General features: G+C 38.7%; 1 protein-coding gene across 3 annotated transcripts in view; it reads left to right on the forward strand.

Moving 5' to 3' along the window:
* The window catches only part of Ubr1 (ubiquitin protein ligase E3 component n-recognin 1), a 123,726-nt gene that overhangs the window by 92,700 nt on the left and 12,832 nt on the right, over nucleotides 1-18,194 (forward strand). For 2 of the 3 annotated variants that reach the window (XM_027422093.2, XM_035447131.1), the window contains 6 exons: nucleotides 4,465-4,613; nucleotides 5,788-5,843; nucleotides 6,555-6,651; nucleotides 13,006-13,073; nucleotides 13,791-13,941; nucleotides 17,302-17,389. In XM_027422093.2, coding sequence (XP_027277894.1) covers nucleotides 4,465-4,613; nucleotides 5,788-5,843; nucleotides 6,555-6,651; nucleotides 13,006-13,073; nucleotides 13,791-13,941; nucleotides 17,302-17,389 — 609 coding nt within the window. Of the gene's footprint in view, nucleotides 1-4,464; nucleotides 4,614-5,787; nucleotides 5,844-6,554; nucleotides 6,652-13,005; nucleotides 13,074-13,790; nucleotides 13,942-16,988; nucleotides 17,140-17,301; nucleotides 17,390-18,194 lie in introns of those variants that run through there. The other variant, XR_003486564.2, reaches the window with a different exon arrangement.

Consider the following 18,194-nt stretch of genomic DNA (forward strand, 5'->3'; position numbering starts at 1 on the left):
TTTTATGTGTGATTTGAGCTTTAGTTATGTTTCTTTTATGAATGTGGGTGCCTTCGTATTTGGGGCATAGATGTTCAGGATTGAGACTTCATCTTGATGGACTTTTCCTGTGGTGAGTATGAAATGCCCTTCTTCATCTCTTTTGATTGTTTTAGTTTGAAATCTAATTTGTTAGATATTAGGATCACTATACCAGCTTGTTTCTTGGGTCCATTTGATTGGAAAATCTTTTCCCAACCCTTTACTCTGAGGTAACGTCTGTCTTTGACGTTGAGATGTTTTTCTTATATGCAGCAGAATTTTATCTTCGTATCCATTCTGTTAGCCTGTGTCTTTTTATAGGCAAGTTAAGACCATTGACATTGAGGAATATTAATGACATTGATTGTTGATTCTTGTTTGTTTTGGATTTGTTGGTGGTGGTGTTATTGTGTGTGGATTTCCCCTCTCTACTTTTTCTTTTGGTGTTTGGTAAAGTAGGATTGTGTATTTCCTATGTTTTTGTGAGTGTAGTTATCTTTGGGTTGGAGTTTTCCAACCAGTACTTTCTGTAGGGCTGGATTTGTAGATACATATTGTTTAAATCTGGTTTTATCATAGAATATCTTGTTTTCTCCATCTATAGTGATTGAAAGCTTTGCTGGATACAGTAGTCTGGGCTGGCATTCATGTTCCCTTAGCATTTGTAGAACATCTATCCAGGACCTTCTGGCTTTCAAAGTTTCTATTAAGGGTGTAATTTGGATAGGACTGCCTTTAGTTGGCACTTGGCCTTTTTCTTTCAATGCTCTTAATATTTTTTCTTTACTCTGTAAGTTTGGTGTTTTGATTATTATGTGGCAAGGGGACTTCAAGAAATAAACAAATCTCTTAAAGAATCTAAAACCCAAGAAAAAAACAACCAAACAAGTGAAGGAAATTATTTGAACAGTTCAAGGCTTGAAAGCTGAAATAGAAACAATAAAGAAAACACAGAATGAGGGGATGCTGGTAATAGAAAGGCTGGGTAAACGATCAAGAACTACAGATGTGAGTATAACCAGTAGAATACAAAAGATGGAAGAGAGAATCTTGGGTGTTGAACACTCACTAGAGGATATACAGTCATCGACCAAAGAAAATCTGAAGTCCAACAAATTCCTAACACAAAATATCCAGGAAATATGGGATACCATGAAAAGGTCAAACCTATGAATACTAGGTATAGAAGAAGGTGGAGAAATACAGTTCAAAGGTACAGAAAATGTAGTCAACAAAATCAAGAAGAAAACTTCCCCAACCTAAAGAAGGATATGCCTATGAAAGTACAAGAAGCTTACAGAACACCAAATAGACTAGACCACAAAAAGATAAAAAATAAAATGTCATCCATGTAATAGTAAAGTAGATTGAGGAAATTGCTTACGTATTATTTCCAACTGCTTCTATACAAAATATTGGCATAGGGTAGGGCTATTTAACATTCTCTGTGGGAGAGCCTTCCACTGATATCTTTTAGCAGGTTGAGAATTGTTGTAAGTAGGTTCTGTGAAGGCAAATTTTTCCCTATCTTTTTCTTGTAAAGGTATAGTGAAGAAACAGTTTATTAAGTCAATAACCATAATAGGTCATTCTTTAGGTAATAGAGAAGGCAATGACATTCCAGGCTGTAGGGAGCCCATAGGTTGAATTACTGTATTAGTGACTCAGGTCTGTAAGCATTCCCCAGTTTCCTGATTTCTTTTTAATAACAAATGCAGGAGAATTCCAGGGGGTGGTAGATTCTTCAATATGTCCAGCATTTAGCTGTTCCTGAATCAGCTGTTTTAGATCTTTTAGCTTCTCTGAAGTCATAGGCCATTACCCCACCCAGACAGGATTCTCAGTTAACCACTTTAAGGGAAGGGCTTTTGGTCCCTCTATGAGTTCTGCACTTGTTTTATTCTGTTTTGTACAGCCTGGATGGTCAGTATCTATTTTATATAGTGCCTTACAATATTTTTTCCACAAACATGAGTTTGTTTATGGTTCATATCTGATACTGGAGGAATGTTAATCTGGGTATTTCATTGTTGCAACAGATCATGATCCCATAGATTTACTGCTATATTAGCCACATATGGACTCAGCCTTCTTCTTTTTCCTTATAGCCCTATACATTCAACCCATCTCATGCTTTGTTTTACCTGGTTCCAATCCCTAAGAATTGAACATCTTCCTCCTGAAGAGGCCATCTTGGATGCCAAGATTCTATATAGTGATAATGGTGATGTCCGTACCTGTGTCTACTATCTTTCAAGTATAACATTATTGATTTGTACTCTTAGTTTTGGTTTTTGGTCATTTATAGAAGTCTGCCGAAATGTATGTTGTCCATTTTTTTTTCCTTGAATTTTTGATTCATTCTCCAAAGCTATTCTATTATCCAGAACAGTGTAATTTTTTACAATATACTCCTAATTTTTCTGGGGGGTATTGTCCTCCACGGTGACTGGGAATGACTGTACCAATTTCGATATGGGGGCCTCTTGAAGGAGTTTCCTGATGGTAAAGGGTTGTCTTGTTTGTCTCTTGTCGATCTAGTCATTGGTCTAATGTTGGACTTTGCCACATCTTCTACATAATCCAGAAGGTTGGGGCCTTCTACTTGGGTTATTCCCAAAAGAAGTATTATTTCTAGGAATGCCTCGTCTACAATTTCTTCTCAGATGGCCTATTCTACCACATTTTTGTTTTGTTTTGTTTTTTGTTTTTGTTTTTGTTTTTGGTTTTGGTTTTGTTTTTCGAGACAGGGTTTCTCTGTGGCTTTGGAGGCTGTCCTGGAACTAGCTCTTGTAGACGAGGCTGGTCTCGAACTCACAGAGATCTGCCTGCCTCTGCCTCCCAAGTGCTGGGATTAAAGGCATGCGCCACCATCGCCCGGCTATTCTACTACATTTAAAACATTTGATATTTTGATGTCTCCTCAAACCTTTGGAAATCGATTCTCCCACCCAAACCTTGGTGTTATGGTCAAAAGACTCTACATTGGCTGTGTGCAGGATCCATTCATCCATTGGTGCTAATCTGATCTTTAACTGCCCAAGCACCTTTTTGCATTCTAAATTAGCATTTTCAAAAACTAGAGATTCAATGAATACTCATCTAGCTTCTGGATCTGCTACCCCTATTTGTACAGCTTTAGATAATCTTTGCAAAAAGTCACTAAAGGGTTCTTTTACACCTTAGTATTCGACTTAATTCTTTTCCCTGGTTCTTGAATCTTTTCCCAAGCATTTAAGGCTGCTGTATGGCATAGGGACAAGATATGTTCGTTGTATGTAACTTGAGTATCTGCATCAGCACTTGTCTGCCCCTGGGTGAGGCCTGGACTCTCCTAGAGGTGCTCATTTGCTGCATTTCTTGCTGTACAGATGTTTGGACCATTGCCATTTTGTAAGAGATTTTTCTACCTTTAGTTTGACTTTCCCTATTTTTTTTTAAGGATTTTATTCATTAATTATGTATACAACATTCTGCTTCCATGTATATCTGCACATCAGAAGAGGGCACCAGATCTCATAACGGATGGTTGTGACCCACCATGTGGTTGCTGGGAATTGAACTCAGGACCTCTGGAAGAGCAGTCAGTTCTCTTAACCTCTGAGCCATCTCTCCTGCCCCTACTTTCCCTATTTTTATTACTGAATAAATCTACAGAAGTTTTGATCTCTAGTTTGACAAAGAACACCCTACTTATTTTGATGTTTAATTTTATAGTCAACTAAGTTGGATTAAGAAACACCTATGAAATTAATGAGGTGCACTTTTGGATTTGTCTGTCATCTTTTTAAAAATAATAATTCTTATTTTGTGTGTAAGAGTGTTTTTGTCTTCATGTATGACTGTGTGTCTGGTGCCTGTGGAGGCCAGAAGAGAGTCTTAGATCCCTGGCCTGGAGTAGTAACTGATGGCTGTTAGCCTCCATGTGGATGCTGAGGTTCAAATTTGTATCCTCTGTTAGAACAGCCAGGGCTCTTAACCTCTGAGCCATCTCTCCTGTCCCAGTGAGGGCTTTTCTTGAGAGGATTAATTGAGGAGGGATTCCGCATTGAATGTGGACATCATCATCCCATGGCTGGGTAATGACTGAATAACAAGGGAAAAGGGAGAAAGCTAACCACCTTCTGGCTTTCCCCTTTCTGTGTCCTGGCCCAGGCGTATGTGAACAGGTAGCTTCACACTCTACTGCTAAAGCCATAGGTTACTTCTTCTAGCATGCCTTCCCACTATGATGAACTATACGTCTGACATTGTGAGCTGGCTGGAAAAAGTCTTCCCTTCCTTAAGTTGCTTTTTGTCTGCTATTTGGTTACAGCATTGACAAAAGTAACTAATACACACAATGTCAAAAGGAATTAATTGTTTCTGTTGCTTTCCGTTTCTCAGGAAGCAGCCCTTTTTTTCCTAAAACACTGTGAAAATTTCTTTTTATTTCATTTTTAGGGTGAAGTATTCTAATAGTATCAAGGAAATGGTCATTCTCTTTGCCACAACAATTTTCAGAATTGGACTGAAAGTGCCTCCTGATGAGCTAGATCCACGAGTGCCCATGATGACCTGGAGCACCTGTGCTTTCACCATCCAGGCAATTGGTATAGCCTATTTTTAAAAATGGTACACATTTTGCTCTGCTGGTGATAACTTGGAAACGGTTGCTGTTTTTGAGGACCTCTAGTATTTCAGTGTATTAGTGTGGCCTGAGAACTTTTAATATTTTTATCTCTTACACTTACCATAGTAGCCCTGTGTGACTGGTTAGTGTTTTGAAGGATAGCATTAAGCACTGTAGTCAAACAGTGGTAGATGTAACAACACTAGATAAAGAGTAAATGTAAACAAAAGGAATCAACTCAGGATTTCATAGAAATGTTATTTTATACTGTGAGAACAAGAAAATAGCACCAGAGTTACAAACAAACAAAAAGTTACTGAAGAGGAAGTTTGAGGTGGTCAGGACAGACAGATCACGAAAACTAGGTCAAACGCTTTGCCACATTGCAAGTTTTCCAGAGAGAGGCAAAGGTGGCAAGCCCTGAGGCTTGTAAGTGAGCATGGCGTTACGTAGAATGTAGTGTCTCTTTCACATCATCTTTATCCAAGCCAGGTTACCTTTCTCTTCTTCAATACGTTGGTTTTTTGTTTTTGTTTTTTTTTTTGTTTTTTTGTTTTTTTTTTTTTTGGTCACAGATTTTTGTTTTGTTTTCTGTTTTGTTTTTTACATTCTGACCACAGTTTCCCATGCCATTGGCCACAGTTTTTAATGAAGACTACTACATTTTTATCACTGAATTCCTTTTTGTATTAATACACTATGTCATAAGTTAGTTTGAGTAACATGCATACATTTTCTTCTCCAAAACTTAATTGCTTTAGTCTCAGGATAGATTTTAAGAGTCTCTCACCAAAAAACAAAAACAAAAAAAACCAAAAAAAAACAAAAAAGGCTGGGCGTTGGTGGCGCACGCCTTTAATCCCAGCACTCGGGAGGCAGAGGCAGGCGCATCTCTGTGAGTTCGAGACCAGCCTGGTCTACAAGAACTAGTTCCAGGACAGGCTCCAAAGCCACAGAGAAACCCTGTCTCAAAAAACCAAAGAAAAAAGTCTCTCACAAACCTATTAGACTTAAATCATACATACAGGATAATGTACTGATGGTATGAGGCCATCATAAGCGGCATAGTAAAACCCCATCTTAAAAAACAAACCCACAACCAAAACTTATGAGTTTGTAATATTTCTGGACTTTTTATCATTTTCTTTTTTAAGAAAACCTTTTGGGAGATGAAGGAAAACCTCTATTTGGAGCACTTCAAAATAGGCAGGTATGTATATTCCAATAGATTTCAGTGGTTTCTGGGGTACTTTTTTAGAAAGGGGATTCTGTAGTTTATTTACCACTAAAACACATATAATCCCTTTTCTGTAAAGAAAGGGTTTGGGGCATGCTGTAGTTTCAGAAAATATGATGGTCAGTGCTATGTGCTTTACAGAATTTTCTCAATTTCATAGTTAAATGTAATTCAAATAGATTCCAGATGAGTTGGTTGCTTCCTGCCCTAAACTCAGACACTTCTTGTGTTTCCCCCTCACAGATGCTTTACCATCATAGACTAGTGAATATTATTAGGTTCTGCTGTAGACACCCATAGCTTGGTGGCAGTGGCGGCGGCGGTGGTGGTGGTAGCGGCACACTTCTTTAGTTACAGCACTTGAGGGGCAGAGGCAGGTGGATCTCTATGAGTTCAAGATCAGCCTGGTCTACAGAGCTATACAGAGAAGCCCTGTCTCAAAAGACCAAAACACAATAATAAAAGAGAATATTGTGGCCAGGCATGATGATGGTGCCCACCTTTAACTCCAACACTTGGGAGGCAGAGACAGAAAGATCTCTGAGTTGAAGGCCAGCCAGGTATACAAAGGGAGGGTGTTGTAAATAATATGTAGTATATAATGTGTAGTAGGCTAGGATTGGTTATTGCTTGTCCTGACCTAACTCTTTCCTGTCATTTTATCTTACCTTTCTCACAATCTAGCATAATGGTCTGAAAGCATTAATGCAGTTTGCAATTGCACAGAGGATAACCTGTCCTCAGGTCCTGATACAGAAACATCTGGTTCGTCTCCTGTCAGGTAGGGACTTCTCTTAATTATTATGTTAGCATTTACATGTATTTTCTTATGCATTTATGCAGTATATTTATTAGGAAATGACATACTGTATTGATTTTGAACACTTACTGATGAAATCCAGCTGCCTGCAACAGACTTGCCCAAATGAGTTAGTTGATGGACAACTACCCTGTAATGATTACAGTGTTATTTTATTTTATTTTGAGTTTTTTGAGACAGGGTTTCTCTGTGTAGCCCTAACTGTCCTGGCACTCCATCTGTAGACCAGGCTGGCCTCAAATTCACAGAGATCCACCTGCCTCTGCCTCCTCTGAGTACTGGAATTACAGGTGTGCACCACCACTGCCAGATTTTGCCAGCTTTTCTTAACTTAAATAATCCCATCTAGATTTGGCCTTTGGGCTTTTAGCTTTCTCTAACCCTTGTATACCTACCTTTCCTTTCCTTCTTACACCGTGTCTAGCTGTGTAGCTGGGTGGCTGGCCCCTGAAGTCCCCCTCCTTCCTCTCTTTTTGCCAGATGTCTCCTCTTCCAGATTTTTTCTCATATTTGTCTTGTTCATCCTGTCTGCCTGTTTCTCTCTCCTGCTTCACTATGGCCATCCAGATCTTTATTAGACCATCAGGTGTTTCAGACAGGCACAGTAAACACAGCTTCACAGAGTTAAACAGATGCAGCATAAAAAAAAAAGTAGCACACCTTAAAATAATATTCCCCAACAATGTAGTGGCACTGTTTCTCTTCTGTCTGGTTGTGGTGTGGAGTCCGCATTATAAGATGTAAGTGTTGCTAGGCAGCTTGTTTATGGCTTCCATTAGTACATTCACTCTATCATTTGGCTCGGTTTTCATAATGTCTTTCCTGTTTATGTGTGTTTCTTGGAGACAATAGATAATTGGACTTTGGTTTTATAAACTAGTCAGTTTATTTGTGTCTTTTAATTGGCTAATGGAGACCTTTCTACTTAAGGTTGTTTTGAGAGGGATTTTTGATGAAATTTTGAGAAAAATCCTGTGTTCTATAATTAATGTTCTGGTTGGCTGAATTACTGATAGTTCCCATTCCCTCACTTGTTAGTATTGGGGGCTTGCTGACTTCCTGTGTTGGCCCTCCTTGATTTCCCTTGGCTATTGGTTTATTTTCCTGATATAGAAGAGGATGTGTTCTTTCGGATGAAACTGTCTTTCTTGTTTTCATATGTATGGTATTCCTTTAGCAATTTCTGCAATGCCAGCTCAGGTGTCATGAATTGTTTAAATTTGTGTCTTGAAATGTTTTTATTTCTCCATCAATCTAAAGAGATGTCTCTGCTGAGAATAGCAATGTTTGGTTGAGTTAGTTACTTATAAGGGTCTGGGCTACATGTGCACAGAAGTGAGGAGGCTAGAAAGCAAGTTTAGGGGATGTCCTTCCTCAGATTCTGCTTTATTTCTTTGTAAGTCAAGGTCTCCTGGTTGAGTGGAACTTGCCACATAGTTTAGGCTGGCTGCCCAGCAAGCTCCCGTGAACAACCTGTCTGCACCTTCTCAGCACTGGGGGGAGAAATACACTCCTGCCCCACCTGGCTTTTAGATGTGAATCCTAGTACTTAAACTTGGTGTGTGGCAAGTACTTGGTTAGACTGGGCCATCTCACAAAGCCCCAAAATACAGGATCTTTTATTTTTTAGATAATTGGGAATATTTGAAAAGTTTTGGGTAATGGTATTCTGGAACTAATTGAAGAGGTTTAAATGGGAGGAAGTTAAAATTAGAGGAAGCCCATACATCTGGATGCAACAGCAGAATTAAGGAAGGAATTTGGCTGGACTGGGTAAGGACAAGGTTTGAAGTGAAATAACTGACAGAAAACTTGAGAGAAACGTGGAATTCTAGAATTAAAGACCTGTATTGGTATAAAGTGGTGAATATTATTTTTGAAGTGTGTGTGTGTGTGTGTGTGTGTGTGTGTGTGTGTGTGTGTGTGTGTGCCGGTATCAGATAGCAACCTTAGAATGTCATCCTTAGGTGATCCATGCCCTTTAAGACAGGGTCTCTCATTTGCCTGAAGCTCATCAGGTAAGCTAGACTGACTGGCCAGTGAGCCCAAGGATCCTTCTCTCTTCTTCTCCTGTGCCAGGATTGTAAGTGCATGTCACCAAGCGAAGTGTTCTTCTTACATAGGTTCTGGTGATCAAAGTGATGATCTGTGCTTGTGAGGCAAGGCTTTACTGACTGAGCCGTTGCCTCAGCATAGATATTATTTTTAATGGATTGAATCTGCAGTAGCCATAAGACAATACTCATTGCTAACTAAGGTTGATACTGTATGATCTTACTATATAATTTTATTTCTTCTGGTCACCATCTTTGGGGGCTGGAGAGACAACTTTTAAGGTCACTCTCCTGCTCTTTCAGAGTACTGGAGTTTTTATTATTATTATTATTATTATTATTATTATTATTATTATTATTATTAATTTATGTTTTACATTCCAAACCCAGTTCCCCCTCCCTAGTCTCCTCCTGCTCTCTCCACTGATCAGCCTCCACCTCCCATCTGCTTCTCGGAGAGGGTAAGGCCTCCTCTAGGAAGTCTACTAAGTCTGTCTCATCATCTCATTGAGGCAGGACCAAGGCACCTCTCCATCCCCCACCTTGCTTGTGTCTAGGCTGGGCAAGGTATCTCTCCATACAGAATGGGCTCTAGTAAGTTAGTTTGTTCATTAGAGTTATGATCTTGGACCTACTGCCAGTGGCCTCATATATTGTCCCAGTTGCACCATTGTCACCTATATTAAGGGAGTCTAGTTTGGTCTTATGCAGGTTCCCCATTTGTCAGACTTGAGTCAGACTAGTGATCTCTCACTGATTCTCTGGGTTTCCCCATCATGATCTTGACTTCTTTGTTCATATTATCACTCCTCCCTCACTTTGAATGGAGTACTGGAGTTTTATTTCCAGCAAGCACCAACATCAGGTGGCTCACAATTCCTTGTAATTTCATCTCTAAGGTATTCAATGGTCTTTTCTGACCTCAGCGGATACCTGCATAAATGTTCACATACATACTGTAAATAAATACTCATATATACATGTAAGTAAATAGGTAAATAATCACCATTTTTGAGAAAATCATCATCTTTATTTTCAGTGATAAAAATAGCATGTCCACAATTATAAATCAGTAAGAGGCAAGAACCAAGGATGTAACTCATTGTTAGAATGTTTGCCCAGCATGCATAAGAACTTGATCCCCAACACCTCAGGAGGGGGAAGAGGGCAATGAACAATCAATAAAATGAAGAATATGCATGCTAAAGTTAAATGTCACTCTAAAGGAATTTAGCTTTATTTTTTGAGACAGGATCTCAGTATGTAGCTTTGGTTGGCCTGGAACTCAAATGTCATCTTGTGTCACAGCCTCACAAGGACTGAGATTACAAGTTTATGCTACCACTACCTACTCTTCAAAGGAATTTTAAAATAAATATGTATAGTAATGTGGGATGGGGCGTCTTAGAACTACCTGTAGGAAAAATTTAATGTGAGCTGGAGAGATGGCTCAGCAGTTAAGAGCACTGGCTGCTCTTCCAGAGGTCCTGAGTTCAATTCCCAGCAACCACATGGTGGCTCACAACCATCTGTAATGAGATCTGGTGCCCTCTGCTGGCCTCCAAAGTTTCATGCAGACAACACTGTATACATAATAAATAAATAAATCTAAAAAAGAAAGAGAAGAAAAATTTAATGATAGAATATTCCAATCACAAAAAGGAACAAATTCTAAGGGAAGGGATTAGGAAGTCATTTAAATGTCCTGACAGTAAAGCAATTTGTAAACAGACACAGTTGGGTCCAGGGTGCTGGCTGGCCAGAAAGCCTACCCTAATTGGGGAGCCATAGGTTCATATGAGACACCCTATTTCAAAAAACAAAGTAGACAGCACCTTAGGACACCCAAGGTGACCTCTGGTCTTCCTATAATCTCTGCACACACACCTACACTCATACACCGAAGTAATAACTATATTGATATGCAACTTATCTTCTTGCATCTATCTTGTATCTAAAAATATAGAACTATTTCTAGCAAGGCATGATGGCTCATACCTATAACCCCTACACTCTAGAAATTAATGCAGGAACATTTTTAGCTCCCTAGGTCAGCCTGAACTGCATAGCAAGGCCAGCTCAACAAAACAAAAAGAAATGAAAATCCTGTTGTCTTGACTTTTTGATCTAATTTCTTTGCCATTCTTTTTCTTTCCTGTTGTTTATTAGTTGTCTTTAGAGACTGATCAAATTAAAATAATATTTTGGAGTGTGTATCAATTAAACACATTTATTTAAAGAGCCTCAAAGGCCCCAAAATGAGCTGTTGTGACACAAAGTAAGGAAATTAAGCAGTTTCCCGTGGGTTAATTTAACCTTAAATGAGTCTGAGTTTGAATTCTCCACTTCTCTTTTTTGTTGTTGTTGTTGTTGTTGTTGTTGTTGGTTTATCGAGACAGGGTTTCTCTGTGGCTTTGGAGGCTGTGCTGGAACTAGCTCTTGTAGACCAGGCTGGTCTCGAACTCAGAGATCCGCCTGCCTCTGCCTCCCAAGTGCTGGGATTAAAGGCATACGCCACCAACGCAGGCTTCCACTTCTCTGCTTGTGTCTTCCGTTTGTCTGTAGCTTATAGCTCTTGAATTATCTGTCTACCTACCTAATGCCTGTCTCTCTTGCTGTGTGTCTTATTCTTAATAAAGGACTTTGTTCTGTATTTGTTGGACAGCACAGAAAACATTACATGGGGAAGGAATAAGGGATACTTTAAATCTTTCACAGAGTTTTACAAGGGATACTTACCCCAACTGATTCCAAATGACCCCAAAGTGCTCAGTACTGCAAACGTAGTGTTATTAAGCAATATCCATATGCTGTTTCCAACATATATGGAAGATATTTGTTGTTTATAAGGTCACTTTCAACATGTTTGCTGTTTTCAAATGATCACCATAACACACGTATTTACACACTTGTATTGCTCTCTGGAATAGGGGCATGGAAGTCACATAATGCATTAGTTTTGGTTGTAAAAGCAGAATACTGAGGGAATCTAAGGCACTTAAAGTTGGTTGTTACATTGTTCTTTTAAAGGCAAGTTAAATAAACAGGCAAGCAATAAGCCAAGTCCTAAGTGAATCCAAGATGTATTATTAACTTGGTTGTGAGGTACAGCTAAAGTTTCAGTATCTTTTAAGTGTAAGAGATATTTTCATAAAAATGTATCACATTCAGGCTGTCTATACTTTCTCTCAATCAGCAGTCCATATCATCTGTACATTCAGGCTGCCTTTATTTCCTCCCTGTATAGTCTGTATCTAATTCTGTACAGGAAGATTTCCTTTTCTTTTTCTTTTTTCTTTTTTTTTTTTTTCAGCTAATGGATTTTTTCTTTTCTTTTTTATCTTTCTTATCTATTTGTTTATTTTAATGTGCATTGGTGTTTTGACTGCTTGCATGTGAATGTCTGTGTGAGGGTGTTGGGTCCCCTGGAACTGGAGTTACAGACAGTTGTGAGGTTCCATGTGGATTCTGGGAATTGAACCTGGTTCTCTGGAAGAACAGCCAGTGTTAGTGCTCTTAATCACAGAGCCATCTCTCCAGCTCTCAGGAAGGTTTTCTGTGTCCTCATTTTCTTTGCAAGCACTCCCTCCTCACCATCCTAAACCTGTTCATGTACTATATATTACAGAACATTTAAAAATTTCAGTTAGTAGGAAAGTGATAGAGCGTTTTTTATAAAAGCCATTCTTCTGCAGCACGGGGTAGATCAAGAGCACAGCTTTGGCATAGCATGCACAAGGCACTGGCTTCTATCACAGGTGCACAAAAGGAGTCCTAGTCATTAGCGCTTCAAAAGCGGGAGCTGAGGGCTGCTCCTAGATAAACAAGCACTGTTATTTCCAGTAAATATCTCTTGAGCAATCTCTATTTCAGTTTTCCTTCTCAATCTTATTCTTTTTATTTGTTTATTAAAGGTGTGAGCCACCACCACCCTCCTTCCTCCTAAACCTTTTTTTTTTTTTTGACACTCTGGTTTGGCCAGCCTAAATCTTATTTTATTTATTTGTTTATTGAAGGTGTGTGCCACCACCACTCTGCTTTCTCCTAAATCATATCTTTCAACTCTTAAGCTGTATACAAGACTGTCTGTTACTTTTATCCTGTTCAGTTTCCTTTTTATTATGACAGCCATATCTTAAAAGTGTGATACTAGTTTCTTTGTTCTCCAGCCCCATTGTATTTTCATTTAATGCTTTCAATTTGCATTTTATTCAAGGATGTTGCTGCCTTATTGACTGGATTATATTAACTTTTGTTTTAGTTGTTCTTCCTAACCTACAATCAGAAGACACACCATGCCTTCTATCTGTAGATCTATTTCATGTTTTGGTAAGTGTTCAGTAAAATGATTTTAAAATCATCAAGTTTATAATTTCATGGTTTTTTTTCTTATTTAAATTCATGCTTTCTGTTCACAATGATAAAATTTTGATGTTGAAGCTGTTTTTAGTGTCATCCTTTCTTTTTACAAATACTTACAGATTTCACTACAACATCAAAATTATGTTTTAAAGTGAAAACATTTCTTTTTTAATTTGTAATTGGTCTTGTAGTTGGTTATATTCGTACTATACATACAACCCCCATTCGTACTTCATAATTTAAGCCTTTATTCAGTAGCTGTCCACCCTTTTGGGATACCCTGGGAAGTCTTAAAAAGAATCCTAACAATTAGATCTTGTCTCACAGTCAGATTTTGTTGGATTAGGAGGAAGCCTGTGTATCAGTGGCTTTTAAGAGTATCCAAGTGTTTGTAAGAAAGGATCTTCAGAATCACCAGGAGAAAATGACTATCTAGGCCTATACTTAGTAAACTCAGCAAAAGGATAACCCGTTTGTTGATGGCCTTTGCCTACCGTTAATGGTACATTATAATTATAGTCTAAGATATTCTGATGAATACAACTAGAAAAAGTATGACTAGAAAAAGTTAAAAAAAAAAAAAAAAAAAACCCTGCATCATTTGATACTTTTACGTTTAGTTAGGAGATCAGTTTGTCTTGGCCTTTCATTGTTATCCTGTTGATATCCTTTTTCCTTTCATAGGTAGGCGCTGTGCTAGCATTCCCGTCCTTGTATTGGGATGACACCGTTGACCTGCAGCCTTCATCAGTCAGTTCTTCATATAACCACCTGTATCTCTTCCATTTGATCACTATGGCACATATGCTTCAGATACTTCTTACAGTAGACACAGGTAAAGCTCCCATCTCAGTGTTGACTGTAACATTTGCCCATCTTTATTACAAAATGAATTATCCTTGTGTTAATCATAGTATGTATTTCTAAGTACCATGTTTTGTTGTGTTATTTATTCATTTTTTTTCTTTTTTTGTTACTTAAACAGATAAAGGCAGAATAAGCTGTGAAAAGGCTAATTATAATTTACGTAAGATACTTGATTGTCTCATTTCCAGCTACTCTCCAGATGTGTGAAGGGGCTTGTAGGACCTGGTTTTATTCTTTTCTTCCAAATTCCTTATTGTGAAAGTCTCTACAAGTTTATTCCTACCCACATTGGTTCTGCCTTTCACCAAGGCTTCCAGGAACCCATTCTTTTACCTACAATGGTAGTATGTTGCTTACCTTGTAGCATTGCCACAGGTTACTTTATTTCATAGTTATTTTTATTTATAGCTAATTTCTCTCCTTATTCCACTTCTCTTTTCTTTACATTCCTCCTTCCTCACATGTGTTTCCTGATTACAGAAAACAATCATTTTAAAACCATTTCTCTTAGCCGCAAGTATTTGACAACCTTTGTTCTCCCCAATAAGTACTCATTAAATGCTTTTTGAATTATGACTCGAGTTACATGAATATAATATAGTATTATCAAATTATAAGTGTCTTAAGAGTCAAGTCATTAATAGCAAATGAAGTTCTGGGTGATGGCTCAGTGTATAAAATACTTGCTATGCAAGCATGAGGACCAGAACCCACACAGAAGCTAGGCAGGTGTGGTGGTAGCATACTCAGGAGGAAGAGACAAGGGTTCCATGGAACAAACAGACTAGCTAGACTAGCTGGAATTGGCAAGCTCCAGCTTTGGTGAGAAACCCTCCTCAATAAATAAATAAAGTGGAAATAAATAAATAAAGTGAATGAGATCTGGTGCCCTCTACTGGCACTCAGGCAGAAGACATAATAAATAAAATCTTAAGAAAAGAAAAAATCATGTTTGAGGGAACTGGAAAGGTACTTAGTGGTCAACAGCACTGGCTGCTCTTCCAGGGTACTCAGGTTCATTTCTCAGCACCTATATGGTAGCTCACAATGGACTCTTAACTCCAGTTCTAGGGATTCAACACCCTCTTCTGACCACCATGGGCACTGCATGCAAGTGGTTCATTTTTGGATGGGGAAGGGGATGGGTAATGAATTGACAAAAACAAAATGCTGGTAGGGAAAACTTGGAAGCAATCAGGGTAGCCATTACATGATTGATAAATTATTTGTGATACATCCAAACAGTGGAATATTATTCAGTCCTATAGAGAAATGAACTATTCAATCCTGAAAATGTATATATGTATATACTAAATGAAAGAAGCCAGTGTGAAAAATACTTTATAGGGCCAACTATAGGACATTCTAGAGAAGGCAAAACTGGAGATAATATATGAGGAAATAATCCATGAGTGAGGAAAAACACACAGACAGTGAAGGTAGTCTGTATAATATAGGTATATATACTTCTCTGAACCCATGGGATATAGATCATCATGAGTGAACCCTAATATAAACTTTGAATATAGTCTTAAGTCAGGTGAGGTTAGCCATCAGCCCTGTTCTCTTTCAGTACTTAATTGGCTCTTCTAGGGTTTTTGCCTCTCTGTTATTATTTTTAACTATGTAGTGTGAATCTGCATACGGTTTTCGTACTGAATGCAGGTGTCTACATAGGCCAGAGGCATCAGATCCTCTGGGGCTGTAGTTCACAAAGTTGTGGGTCATCTGAAGTGACTGCTGGAAACTGAATTAAGGTCCTCTGGAAGGTTGGTGAGCTCCCCAGGTCAGGCTATGTTGGAACTCATGATGTAGCCTGAGGCTGGCCTTAAACTCTTGGCAGTCCTTCTGTTCTACCTCTGGGTGATAGGGCTACAGGCATAGGACATGACATTGGGCTTAAACTTTAGAATCAGTTTATAAGTGTGGACTTTTGGTCAAAACAATTGTCAAAAATACGAATATAATGAACAGTGCTAGCTATTGATAATAGAAGTTCTCGATGTATGAGACCAGAAATATATAGAATTCTGTATTTTTTGCTCAGTTTTGCTATGAACCTAAAACTGCCCCAGAACAATTAAGTTCATTGATGTGTGTGTGTTGTATTCACATTGTGTGTGTGTGCCGCCTGTAGAAGCTAGAGGCCACTCAGTGTTAGGTCTCTCTTGTCACTAGACTGGGTTCGGTAGTCAATGAGCTCGGGGGATCTGCCTGTTCTTACTCAACCCCAGATTTTAGATGGGTGCTGGGGATCAGAACACAGGTTTTCATGCTTGGATGACAGGTGCTTTATCTCCTTCCCAACTCAGTTCATTGATAAAGAAACAAACAAATTGCCGGGCGTTGGTGGCACACCCCTTTAATCCCAGCACTCGGGAGGCAGAGGCCAGATCACAGAGTCGGATCTCTGTGAGTTCGAGGCCAGCCTGGTCTCCAGAGCGAGTGCCAGGATAGGCTCCAAAGCTACACAGAGAAACCCTGTCTCAAAAAACCAAAAAAAAAAAAAAGAAAGAAAGAAACAAATCAATAATCTCATTACATGTGTGCATTTGTCAAACTCATCAAATGGCTTGCTTGAACTCATTTCATTTAAAATTCACTTTATCTTCCCCACATATTCATGTACACAAACCCATATGCAGAATACATGTACATAATTTAAAAATTATTGTGCTTTCTGTGTGTATGTGTATGATTGAATCCAGGGTCTAGGACATGTAAACATACATTCTACCACTGAGCAACACTTCAGTTTCATCTCTTACCTTGAATAGAAAAAAGTCAATAAAACATAATACATGTTTCCAACTTAAATAGATTATATTCATTTATTTATTTATGGAGGGAGGGGACGCCTCTGTGCTTTTGCACATGTGGAGGTCAGGCCAACTTACAGGAATTGGTTATCTCCTTCTACCGTGTGGGTCCTGGGAATTGAACTTAGGTTGCCAGACTTGGCAGCAGTTACCTTTGCCTACTGAGCCATCTCACCAACCCTCTTGGCACCCTTAGATTTTACTTGGAAAATGAAAAGAACTAGCAAGATGACGTCATTTCTCTCAGAGTAACTTCATGGCCTTTCAAATGCATTCATTCACAAGCAATTTGAAAACAATAGCACTGTTCAAATGTGCTATAACGATCTGTCATAGGAAACTGCAAGGTAGGCATTTTTATCTCCACTTCTATAATACAGTAATACAGAAACTGAAGGGATTAATGGAAGGGATAGAGCAGTTACAGGATGCTCTGGAATCATGAACCTGAGGTCAGACATGCTGATTAGAGAGCAGTTTCTTAAATCAGCCCTGCACATCTCTCTCAGGACTCCCCCTTGCTCCAAGTGAGGAGGACAGTGAAGAGGCTCGATGCGCATCTGCTTTCTTTGCGGAAGTTTCACAGCACACAGGCGGGTGAGTAGCAGGCCACTGGCCAGTCTGTTCTGCCTAGTTGTCCCTCCAGTAAGTCCAGGTGTTTGTTCAGGAGTTTGGCAGTATACCTTTCAGCCATTTTCTTGTTTTAAAATCAGATAAATTGTCGGGCGAAGGTGGCGCACCCCTTTAATCCCAGCACTCGGGAGGCAGAGGCAGGCGGATCTCTGAGAGTTGGAGACCAGCCTGGTCTACAGAGCTAGTTCCAGGACAACTTCCAAAGCCACAGAGAAACCCTGTCTCGAAACACCCCCCCCCCCAAAAAAAAAATAATAAAATCAATCAGATAAAACCTTTTAGTTTGTGATTTTTGTTAGTAGGATAGGCTTATAGGAAAGAAAATTTACTTCAATTTTTACCTTGAAATAAAAGGTAGTAGATTAGAATTGTTTGTTGTACTTGAGACTCAGTGTGGTTAACAACATTTTCACTTAAGATGTTCTTGGAATACAGGCAAGAATGACGACAGTTAAACAATTGGCAGTATTGAGAATTTAATTAAATAAAAGAAAATAAGTTGCCTTTTTACAGTAATTATACAGCAAATGTGCTTGTAAAACAGTTGATGTTTTTATTAGTAACATTACTGTTTTTCTTATTTCATTACAAGGGTGGAGTTTTTTTGTTTTTTGTTTTATTTCTGTAACAATGGGGGGAAATGAAAGCTTGACACTGCAAGGAGAACCTGTCAAGATACTTTTAAGGCTTTTTTTAAAATTGACTTTTTGTTTTTACTTCTGCTTTGTTTTTTTTATCTTCACCTAAGAAAAAGGAGTACTGATACACT

Source organism: Cricetulus griseus, chromosome 6, assembly GCF_003668045.3.
Source record: "Cricetulus griseus strain 17A/GY chromosome 6, alternate assembly CriGri-PICRH-1.0, whole genome shotgun sequence".
Classification (NCBI taxonomy): Eukaryota; Metazoa; Chordata; class Mammalia; order Rodentia; family Cricetidae; genus Cricetulus; species Cricetulus griseus.